Raw genomic sequence first — 13,126 nt, 5'->3', positions numbered from 1 at the left:
CCTTTACTGATTCAGTCAATATTAAGAGAACCAACGAATCGCTTAATATACATTTGCAGGAATCTATACAGCTCATTATGCTGTGTGGAGATTGAAATTATTTGCAATAAAAAGGATTTACAAGTAATTACAATTGTAACGCTAAAAAGAATCTCCTACTACCATTTTTATTTAGAACTTTGCCTAAATATGGTAATTGTTGCATACAATGCATACAATGGTTACAATTGTACATTTGTACAAAAATTTTGCTTATTTATCCAAAAGTGTACTGAAAGAAAGGACTTTGGTTGGGCCCGATATTTGTAAATTGATGATTGATGATTCCAACCTCATAATAAGCAAATTCAAAAATATTGGTTGGTTTGTGAATTTGAAAATCCACCTCCTGTACATCTCTTTTGTAATGAAATGTTTCCGATGCTGCAATATCAACATAATGAGTTATTACTCTTTATCATTTCATATAGTTCAACAAAACGCATCACACCTTCTACACATATGTTGTGGTTGATAAAATATAAAAATATTGTGGGATAAATAAATTAAATCAGACTTTCATTTTGATATTTCCTTTTTGTTAATGAGTGTGTTATTTATATGAAGTATAAAATCATGAGTTATCCAAATCTGGCAGTTATTTCCCATTCTTGACTTTCATTACCTTCGATTTCTATACCCAGACAAAAAAATAGAAAGAAAAGAAGGCAAGATAAGTACAATAAAAAATATTCGATATCCCTGTAAATATTTTGGTTTTGAATTTTATTTCAAAAATTCACTCTTAATTGTATATTCGGCAAATATTTTCTTGCCAACCCTATATGTTATTTTTCATAATAGCTGAATGGTAGTAGGGGCTGTCAAAGAAGACTACGATTTGACCATCTTTATAAGAATGAGATCATCATTACCTTTCAAATAGTTTTTTGGGCTTCTTACTTAACAGTATTACTTAAGCTGATTTTTTGATAGCACGTTTTAACGATGATCATTTTTTCGTGGGAATATCCGATAAAATATGTACGTGTTCTTATTTTAGTGTTGGTGCTTTCCATAATCTCAACTGGAGAAAAACTGGTAGGTCTCTTGACAGAACGTTATATTTAATTTCGTCTAACATAATAACGTAAATGGTATTTTCTGCATACTAACTGACGCTTTAACAAGTGACTAACAAAAGATCCGAGAATGATTTTGCCGATACAATTTTTTACTATTTTTATGCTATTTATTGCGTTATACTGACCTTCCAGGGATCATTCCTATTATTAACCTTGATTGGCTGAAAGCAGGAAAATATATATTGGTTAAAAAATGTATTATTACATTCACGATCAATTTAAATTGATCCTAATACGAGAAATAATCAATATATCCTTTTGAACGTATTGAGATTACAAAAAAACCTTTAACAAGTCAAAATAAACCAGGAATTTATGACTCAATCGATTTATATCCTATTGGTTACGAATACGATTGTTTTGTGTTATATCGATATATTATTATAAAATTTTACAAATATGCAATATAGTTATGTATTTTAGAAGAAGCGTCAAATATTTCGCGACCAGGTCATTCCATTAGTAGGTGGGAAAATTCCTGAGTCAGCATTCCATCCTGAAAGACTGCTGGCGAATCGACTCAATAAAAATGGAATTTACAGCAATGATGGTATATATTTTCAAGAAAGAGATCCACAAAGGCATCACATCCCTAGGGAATATATGCCTAATACTATTAAGGTATTAAAACATTATCGTAATGATATTACTTTACTAGGTAAACTAACATCAATCAATTTTACTTGTTATTTTAATAGATTGTTATTATTGATAAGAGTTTATATGATGGGTAAATATTGAAATATTTATAAAGGCAAATTACGGTATGCCGAATCAATAATATTTAAGTAAATATATATCAATTAATTTATATATTAACTTTTTTTTTTAAATACAAGTGAAAGTTTGTTATCTTTGTTCTTTTTTAATTTAATTAATTTTTTTCTGTACATCAAGACTCATCATTTTCGAGCCATTTATTATCATTTTTCTGTTGGCCTGTCTTCATAAAATTTTTCATGGAAGTTTTATCAAATTGATGATATTCAATGAGGGCAACATTTCCTGGAAGATTATCACGGACTTGCCAATTATTGGGGTGCATTATTATATTGCCGCATTTGACGAAAAAGAAATTGCTGCTTCACCAAAACAATGCACCGTGTCACAAGTCATTGAAAACGATGGCAAAAATCCATGAATTGGGCTTCGAATTGCTTCCTCATTTACCGTATTCTCCAGATCTGGCCCCCAGCGACTGTTTTCTGTTCTCAGATCTCAAAAGAATGCTCGCTGGGAAGAAATGTTCGTCGAATGAACAGGTGATCGCCGAAAGTGAGTGAAAGTTTGTTATATTTGTTCTTTTTTAATTTAATTAATTTTTTTCTGTACATCAAGACTCATCATTTTCGAGCCATTTATTATCATTTTTCTGATGGCCTGTCTTCATAAAATTTTTCATGGAAGTTTCATCAAATTGATGATATTCAATGAGGGCAACATTTCCTGGAAGATTATCACGGACTTGCCAATTATTGGGGTGCATTATTATATTGCCGCATTTGAAGAAAAAGAAATTGCTTCTTCACCAAAACAATGCACCGTGTCACAAGTCATTGAAAACGATGGCAAAAATCCATGAATTGGGCTTCGAATTGCTTCCTTATTCACCGTATTCTCCAGATCTGGCCCCCAGCGACTATTTTCTGTTCTCATATCTCAAAAGAATGCTCGCTGGGAAGAAATTTTCGTCGAATGAACAGGTGATCGCCGAAAATGAGTGAAAGTTTGTTATCTTTGTTCTTTTGTAATTTAATTAATTTTTTTCTGTACATCAAGACTCATCATTTTCGAGCCATTTATTATCATTTTTCTGTTGGCCTGTCTTCATAAAATTTTTCATGGAAGTTTTATCAAATTGATGATACTCAATGAGGGCAACATTTCCTGGAAAGTTATCACGGACTTGCCAGTTTTTGGGGTGCACTGTTATATTGCAAAATCACTTTATGCATGTATAAAAACTTTTTTAAATTATCGATTCATCAGCGATCTTCATTTCTTTCATTTTTAATTTCACTTGATCATATATATTTTCAGTTGGTCAGGGTGCTTTTTTAACTTTATGGAAAACAAGTCCTAAACATCTATTTTAAAATATAGAGACATCACATTCAGTTAAATGTAAATCATGAGTAAAATGATTTGTAATAAAAATTGAAGCCTTATAACTTGGGATTTTGAGATTTGAGACTAAATCCAAATTCTACTGAATTATTCTGTATCAAATTGATCAATGTATATGTATTTGTATAAATAAATTCATCATTTTTCACTCATATTTATTATTAGGAATATATTATATTTTACTATGTTGTAGTTAACATTCAATTACAAGATATATATGTACAAGTTTGGAATATATATATATATATATATATATATATATATATATATATATATATATATATATATTTATTTTTTTTTTTGGTCAGGGTCCCTTATTAACTTTATGGAAAAAAGTCCTAAAAATCTATTTTAAAATATAGAGACATCACATTCAGTTAAATGTAAATCATGAGTAAAATGATTTGTAATAAGAATTGAAGCTTAATAAGTCGGGATTTTGATATTTGAGACTAAATCCACATTCTACTGAATTATTCTGGATCAAATTGATCAACGTATATATATTTGTATAAATAAATTCATAATTTTTCACTCATATTTATTATTAGGAATATACTATATTTTACTATGTTGTAGTTGACATTCAATTACAAGTTTCAAGATATATATGTATAAGTTTGAAATATATATATATGTATATATATATATATATATATATATATATATATATATATATATATTCCGATAATTTTTTGAATATTTATTGTTGAAAATGATGCTTGTATCAATATAAGTTCTGTAAAAGTGTTTTATGTTGCCATAGTAATGAATAGCTCATTTATATTAATTGGAAAATCGTTATTTTATGTACAGAAATATGAAAACCATTGAATTTAATAGTTAGGTTAGTTTGTTTAACAGTTATTTACATTGAAACATCATCAAAATACATGCAGACACTAAAAATTTGGAAGTATAAGAATCTCGTTAATATTCAGACACAATTTTAATAATCATTCATCATTAAATATCTATGAAATATATTGAATAATATATTTGCTCAGGTTCTAAGCTGGTTACGTTATCTCACTCAATTGATAATAAACTATTTTCCAAGGTTCTTTCTTTCTGCTGTGATTAGATCGAAAGATATTTTCCTATCCTAATGTTACATGTGTAAAATTTTGAATTATTACTGTGTCAAGGTTTTAAGGTGCTACAGTTTTTTTTTGTATGAACTGGATTTTTGGATGATTTTAATGATCTCTCTTACGTAATAACGATTTATATGTATATAATTAACATTGACCAAAAAATTGATCCTGATACATTTGCTGATTTCTTGCTATTAACGCCTGTATTATTATTTTAAGATTACTTTACCCAGAAACAACTTGCATGTGGCTCAACCAGGTAGATTTTTTAAAACGGAAATTGTCGATACTACTTACCTGATTCGTGAAGCTACCAACGATAAAATCAATGCAAATTTAAATCCAATCTACCTCCCATTAGTTCCCGTACATTCACTAAACCTGAGGAACCGTTTTAATCAATTGAAGTCGCATAATAGGTTTTATGTTAATTATGATCTAAAGGTAATTTGAGTCTAATTATTTCTGATTAAGCCCGTTTACGAAATTATTTTGACTTTTTTAGATATTGCAGGAATCGGCACCTCTACTTAAAAAGATTTTTGATAATTATGGTTATAAATGATATGTATATAAATTCGAATTAATATTAATGAAGGTGTTCAATAGTTTTTAGTGTTAAGTTACAATGAACTAATTAATTTTATATTCGTTATTAACTAAATATCAATAAACAATCAAATTTTAAATATATTTTTTAAATTATTTACTCCTAAAGGATTAGTAATAAGCTTGCTATTGATTTAATTTTTTTCTTGTTATGTTATATTTTAGAGCTTTTTCTTATATAAACTAGGGTTTAGCTGTACTGGACCCGAACCAGGGTCCTTGGCATTAACATTACCGACTGGCGAGTGACCAACTTATAACAGGCCAATTGAACAGGGCTTCACACATAGATGGCGATATTAGAATTAAATCCATATGTTTTTTAGTTAGTCCTGATCCCCAAAAGATGCGTGTATAAGTTTGACAGCTGTCAGATCATTAGTTTGTGAATTATAGCATTTTGAGTGAAGCAACTTTTGATATTGTGAAAAAAATGGTTAAAAAGGAGCTTTTTGAGGGGAACAAATACATTTGAAGCAAAAACTTGGCTTGATGCAGACTTTCCGGAAAATAACCATTTAGGATTGGTATGCTAAGTTTACACGTGCTGAAATGAGTACCAAAAGAGGACGCCCAAAAGAGGTTGTTACCGACGAAAACATTAAAAAAATCCATAAAATAATTTTAAATGACCGTAAATTGAAATTGAATAAAATAGTAGACACTCTAAAGATATCAACTGAACGTGTACATCATATCATTCACGAATATTTGGGTCTGATAAAGCTCTATGCAAAGTGGGTGGCGCGCGAGCTTATTTTTGACTAAAAACAACGACGTGTTGATGATTCGGAGCAGTGTTTGAAGATGATCAAGCGTAATAAACCCGAGATTTTCATCGATATGTGACAAGGGATGAAATATGGCTCCATGATTTCACTTCGAAGTCCAATCGACAGTCATCCGAGTGGACTGCACACGATGAACCCGCTCCAAAGCGTGGGAAAACGCAACAGCCAGCTGGCAAGCTTATGGCGTCTGTATTTTGGGATTCTCACGGAATAATTTTTATTGACTACCTCGAAAAAAAAGGACCATCAACAGCGACTATTACGTAGCGTTATTGGACCGTTCGAAGGACGATATCACCGAAAAACGGCCGCATTTGAAGAAAAAGAAAGTGCTGCTTCACCAAAACAATGCACCGTGTCACTAGTCATTGAAAACGATGGCAAAAATCCATGAATTGGGCTTCGAATTGCTTCCTAATTCACTGTATTCTCCAGATCCGGCCCCCAGCGACTATTTTCGGTTCTCAGATCTCAAAAGAATGCTCGCTGGGAAGAAATTTTCGTCGAATGAACAGGTGATCGTCGAAAGTGAGGCCTATTTTGGAACAAAGGACAAATCGTACTATAAAATTGGTATCGAAAATTTGGAGAGTCGCTATAATCAGTGTATCACCCTTGAAGGGAATTATGTTGAATAAAAAGAACATAATTTTGCCAAAACATTGTGTTTTACTATGGTAGGCCGGGGACTTTTCAATAGACCTGTTACATCATCTCAGAAGATATCCGGTCTTATCCAGCGACTGGGATTATTTTCCTTATAGGATTTTACACTCTTGCTTTTTGGAAAATTATAAATATATATCGACCATGCCTCAGCGGGATTTGAACCCTCGACTAACGCAACAGTAGAAAGACGGTCCTGTCGTCTTGACCACTGTGCCAATTAAGCCGATTTTGATATCTATGCCAAAAATGATATATGTCCATTAATCAGATCGGATGGTAGTACCAATTTTTGCCTGTACACTTATGTTGCGTTCTAGCGTTATATGGCATTGAGTTACTTCTTTAAAGAGGTGATTTCAGGAATTTCTGAAAGATAGCTATGTTAAACTTGTTTGTAGTACTAAATAGTTGCTTCCATATAACCAAATGGGCTTAAAATTGTTTTATTCGGACATATCTTAATATTTAAAAGCTACATCGAGTTTTAGCTTTGTTCAAGTCCAAGTTGTTTACATTTTGTAAGTATGTGTTGATTCAAATATATGCCAATATATTTAGCATCCTTCATTTGGGTTAGTTGGTATCCGTAAATACTGGTGGTGGGTATATTCTTCTTCGCAAGGTAAAATTGGTATGGTTTATTAAGTTTTCAGTCACTAATTCTTTTTAATTAGGTGTATTTTGATTTTTTTCTTGCTAATTTTATTTCCAGCGTATGTTGCAGAGTAGTGCTTCTTATGGTAGGTAGGTGTATACAAAATATGCAATATTGGATCTGTGTATATACAGCCTTATGGATCTAATGGAATATATTACATATAGTTTAGTTTTTTCGTCATCTTATTTTGTAATCTTTATCAATATCAGATCTGTATTTGTATTGTAGATAAAATTTCTGTAAATGAAAGTGCGAATGAGAAAGAAGCATTTAATTTAATATGAAACCCAGTGTGCTACACTTTGTTAAAAGAGAGGAATTCTGAATAGTAATATTTTCTGGCATTTTGGCAGGTTTTATTATGAAATCCTAATGTTAAAATTTTTGTTAGCTTATGTTTCTTTAGGTACATTTTCTCAAGGATTTGTGAGATTATAGGTTAACAGCATATGGGGCAGTAAGAGGTGAATGTTATGTATAAATAATTAAATTTAATATTAAGCTATATGACTAAATATTTTATTCATAGGGTCAGCGATCTATTGGACTATTTTTGAAATGCATATAATTTTAACATCGCCAGTATCTCCTTTTTTGAAATTAACAGAAATATTAGTGTGAGGCTTCTACTATCAGAAATAAATATAATATACATATTTTGATTAGAACTGTTGCATTTTGGAAGAGTGATTATTTGGTGTGAGTTTTGGGTTGATAGGATATAAATGTTAAGACTTGTATTAGAGAGTTGTGCCAATAATTAACACAACCTCTTTTACCAACTGCCAATCGACATCTAAAATATGATGTTCATTGACCAACTATCTAGATCCTTAAACAAATCATACACTTAAGGAAAATGTACCAAGTTATTAGTAAAATAGAGCTACAAACAATCGATAATGTGTTGCAATATTTAATTAAAATAATCAGTTATCAAATTAAGTGAGCAGCGACAGTCCGAAGTTCAACATCATCATTACAGGTGTGGTTACTAGTGTTACTGAAAATATACGTCATATACAAAACCAAATGATCCATGCTATATATAAAAAGTGGAAATAATACTATTCTTCCTCAAGATAATGTGTTATTTAACAGTTAACTATTTTCACTGTATACAATAACATTTAAAATAAAGTAAAACGATTGTAAATAAAAGCAATGTAATGGTTTTATTGTTAATATATTATAACGTCGTTTTTTTCCTCAATACTCGGATATGTTGCAATTTTCAGCGAGTGTCCTAGTTTTAACTTAAGGTGGTTCTCTATTGCATAACTCGTTAAACGAATTCATGTAGTGAAACCCAACACAACGCCACACGGTCGTTTATTAAAAAATTAACTTATTATTGACATATTTTTTTCTTAAATAAGATCGATTGAATACTATTTTCATTATAAATTAGCGATTAATTAAAATCCAGCTATTGTACAAGCTGGCGGAGCCTTATTCCCACTCCAACTAAGTTTACCGCCATTGCTGTACAATCTAGTGACTTTTGCCAACGGAGAAAAAATGTTAATTTACTATTTGAACCGAATACCTGCAAATATGCATGTGTATTATGACATAATTTTTCGTAAGCGAAAGTGGTCTGCCAGCTTCTGATCTGAAATCGAACTAGTTACTCGACTTCTTGAGTTAGTACTGTTCGGTACTGTAACCGGTGCTTCACTTAACGCGGGATCATGATTTTCAAAGCAGCATGTGTCATTTTTATTGGAGTAGTCAGTGGACTTACTATTGTAAGTTTTTTTTTAATATTTACTAATTATTTTTTAATTTAATAGAAATTCTGTTAAACATTATTATGTACAATGATATTAAGCAAGATTGTGAATATTTTGAAAGCATTAAAGAATTAATTAAAACTGTAACATTAAATGTAACAGTATAATTCAAAACAAATTTAGATACTAAATTACTTTACAGTACTCAGACTTTCTTAATATAGTATTATATATGAATATTTATCTCTTTTAATCGTTTTCTTAAAATACTTTGAAATAATAACAAATATTTTATAATAATAATGAAATAAATAAATATAATTCTGAAAGTCCAAGAAATATTTTAAACCCAAAAAATAAGTTCGAAAATTCGATTTGATATAATTGATATCTCACAGCTTAATATATTGTTTGAACAAAATTGAATTAATCATAAAAAACAGTGTTAAAATTCATTAACTAATCAAAATGTTTTAAATGCTGATAGAAAATAACGGTATCTTAATTGCAGTTCATTATTCCAGATATTGCTGGCGTTGATTTATTTAATTTTATTGTTTGGTCAAAATTCTTGTAGTATAAATTGGATTTAAATACCGTTTTTTAATTCTTACGTCAGTACTAAAGTTTTTGATAAAATATATTCCATGTAATAAGTGATATATGGTATATGGAAATTTTCTTTTTAGATATTAAATTTTGTTTTAAAGATAAAAAAATAAATTAAAAACTATTAGGGGAGTTTTTTTTTCATAATAATGTAACATTTTAGTGGGATTTCTTATAAAACAAGTGACGTAAATATATTTTAAGTGTTACATGTTAAATTATTTGCTAACAAAGACTTTTACCAATATTACAGACAGATATATTTACGGAAAACAACATGACTGTTGTTTTCACAGCCCAGTGATTTTTTGATATTCACAGATATTTAACGAATGACCTTCGCTATTTAGTCATTTTTAAATCCAATTTTGCAAGCGCAATATCTGTTATTTTTTGCTCTATTTAATTGCTACAATATTTTCTGTATATATGGACTTTTTTTCGATAAGGTCAGAAGACCTTTGCAAGGTCATAACTTTCTTAAATTATAATTTTTTTCCTGAAAATTCATTGATTCTATTTAACAATGATAGAACGCTGGATATGATGATTACTACGCACAAAAGGGAGAATATAATTTAGTGGCCCAACCAGTACCGAAATCTGTTGAGAAAGAACAGAAACAAGACTTTTCGAAAATTCCTGGACGGGCAGGAATTGATTATCCTCTGTATCACTCCGTGCCACACACCAGCTTCTCTTGTCATGACGTGCCAGCATTGCCAGGAATGTACGCTAATGTTGAAACTGGATGCCAGGTAAAAATATTTGGAAATTATCGTAAATATATGTACATCATATAAAAATAAATAATTGATTGATGATCAATATATCGATATAATATAAATAATTCTTTATGAAATAGTTTTTCGGTTAATTTTCCGGATTGTTATCGTAATTTTATTCATATATTAAACGAAAATCGATTTACGTCTTTCATTTTTTATGACCAAGGTAAATCGTACATTAGCAATATTTATCTTATGCTCCTAGGCTTACCATATCTGTCATGACGGAAGAGAAGGCGAACAAGGATCGTCGTTCCTTTGCACCAATGGAACCCTCTTCAATCAAAAGGAATTCTCTTGTGATTGGTGGTACAATGTTGATTGTCACGCCGCTAGAAGTCTTTACAAACTAAACCTGGATCCCAAGAAGAATCCTTACTTGCAGAAACCCAAGAAGGAATATCAAGAACCCGAAGATCCAGAACAGGGTGTATTCATCATCAAGTATTAAACAAGTATCTTTGTTGTCGTGTAAATACTTTCTTATTTATGTCATTATGAAAACGAATTTGCTATCACCATTTATTTTAATTTTTCGCCAGACATCTTAGTTATCATTTCGAAATAGAGTTATTTATAATTTATAAAATACTTTTTTTGTAAATAAATATTCTTTCATTTTTAATAAATGGAGTTTTTAATATGTTAATACTTTATTTTCTGATATCCCATAATAACTGGTAAGTACGTATATTACCTAACATAATACTATTGCTATATATTAAATAGGCATTAAAATATATTGCTCACATATTAAAAATAATCTAGCCAAATTTCAATAAAATTGGTAATTATATTATGTTTCATATAAAAATTATCAAAATATAGTAAAACTACCATTTTAATATCTCTTAATATCAACAGTATTTAGCAAAATATAGGGTGAATAATCAAATGAACTAATTTCAATATCAGACTTTACAACAGCAGTTTGTAAAAATTTTGTTTAAAAGATGGTATACAAAATATGTGACATTAACTGGCCACTCTATAGCCCAGATTTATATCAATTTGACAATTTACTATCTGTAAAGATATCTTAAAAGTAACGTTTATCTTAGCAACGCAGAGTTTATTACAAAAATAAGAAAAACTTACTCGATGAAATACAGAAAATTTAATTAGTTACTTGTTGATTGGTTTTGGAAAATTTGAGGTATAAAAATCAACAAGGCTCACATTAAAAAAAAATCTAATTTGTACCATTTAAAATATAATACACAGTTCGTATTTAACGTGAGGTTTCTATTTGAAATATTATCTTATTTTTTATTTTATATTATTATTACATGATAATGATGATTCTTATATTAAAAGTAATCTAGCTAGAATTTATTAAAATTAGGTATTGTTTTCCGTTGATAATAAAACAAGAAAAAATTGTACTGAATTAATAACCTATACAGATATAACATGATAGTAATTTCTCTAAAATCAACACTTTTATATACAACAAAAATAAATCCGAAAATAGAAAACAAAACCCAAAAAAATAAATGTTTTCTTTCTACATACATCAACCCAATATACATATATTTTTATCCTGAAATTTGGACATTATTATGGAGTAAAATAAACGCTAATAAAAAAAGAAATAACAGGTCTATTAATAACTTTTTGTCCATATAAAATGATACACAGTAAAAGCCTAAATTAATTTTAGATATAAATCATTTAGTATGGTGTACTTAATGTTTTATATTGTCGTTGAATGATAAATGAAAATCACCCAATATTAAAGGCATACCTATGGCATATATAATGTATCTTATTTAAACATTAGTTATGTATGTATCATTTATATTTCCGTCCTTTATATATACATATATTATTAAGGATAATTCTTAATAAAAGTTTTTATTCACGCCTTTATTATCAATACAAAGATCAGTAGTAGTAAAACATTTCAAGGGCATCAGGACAATATAGGTAAAATTATTGAAGTACTTACTATAGTTAGTATAGAAGAACAAGTGGCATGTTGAGATAAAAACCAAGTTATTTCGAAAACTCTTGCCAATCTTTCTGTCCAAGTTCTAAGACTTAGATGTGATATCTATTATTTGATGTTCCTGATGACGGTGCTTGAAGAAATTCAATGTGTTCTCTGTGAGGCACGTTTTAATTAACTTTGAAAACTGGAAAAAATGAATAGTTGAAAAGACAGATCCAAACAGCCAGTTTATAATATTCCTGTGGCGAGATTTAGCTTTTACATAATCAGTTCCAGAAATATGGTTTGGTTTGGTATAATTTTTAAGTTACAAGGGCGATGATCCTATATGATCATATATAATGGTTGAAGGATTTGTGATCTCAATAACAGCGTTTTAACAAATCATTGATTATAATGGTCGACTTAGCAACTAGTTCAGATAAGATTTGGTGTCTTCAAGAGATAATCTCCATGTTGGTTATGTATAATGTGTTCTCCTGCCATTCATGGTAGCTTCTTCGGTAGTTCCAGCTGGAGAGCCACTGAGACCCTTTTAATTATATCTTTAATAACTCCAAATATTTATAATCTGAGGTCACAATTTTTAACTTTTAAACTACTCATAATTACAGTCAAATATATACAACAAAGTGAATCAAGGGAAATCTGCGATATTTTGGACCAGTAAAATGTGAATGATTTGGAAGACAATATCTCTGGGGCCCTTAAAGCCTATTATATTTTCTAAGCCATTCCCCAATCACGAACCTCAAAACACCGATGAACATATTGTTTCCCATGTAATAAACTCAAAATTGCAGGAAGAGCATCAAAAAGATCACTTTCAGTCACAGGCTTTTTTATCAAGGGTAATTGATGAATGAGATCTGATTCGATGAAATCCATCAAATATTTCACAATATCGATAATGTTATCTTTAAATATATTTTTATGACAATTCGCTTCTGGTAAGGCCAACAGT

The 13,126-nt window shown here is 29.6% G+C and overlaps 1 protein-coding gene across 1 annotated transcript; it reads left to right on the top strand.

Moving 5' to 3' along the window:
• Window positions 1–8,632: 8,632 nt before the first annotated feature.
• On the top strand, window positions 8,633–10,851 carry Cpap1-a (cuticular protein analogous to peritrophins 1-A). Its single transcript, XM_076405039.1, has 3 exons — window positions 8,633–8,826; window positions 9,954–10,178; window positions 10,414–10,851. The coding sequence occupies exons 1-3, from the start codon at window positions 8,770–8,772 to the stop codon at window positions 10,657–10,659; spliced, it is 528 nt and encodes a 175-aa protein (XP_076261154.1). The 5' UTR covers window positions 8,633–8,769; the 3' UTR covers window positions 10,660–10,851.
• The last annotated feature ends 2,275 nt before the right edge of the window (window positions 10,852–13,126 follow it).

The sequence above is a fragment of the Rhynchophorus ferrugineus genome, unplaced genomic scaffold (genome assembly GCF_030347505.1).
Source record: "Rhynchophorus ferrugineus isolate W39M unplaced genomic scaffold, kcgeb_rfMv2 rfM5, whole genome shotgun sequence".
In the NCBI taxonomy this organism is placed as follows: Eukaryota; Metazoa; Arthropoda; class Insecta; order Coleoptera; family Curculionidae; genus Rhynchophorus; species Rhynchophorus ferrugineus.
The sequence above is the reverse complement of the archived record's forward strand: the minus strand, read 5'-3'. Positions and strand labels throughout refer to the sequence as shown.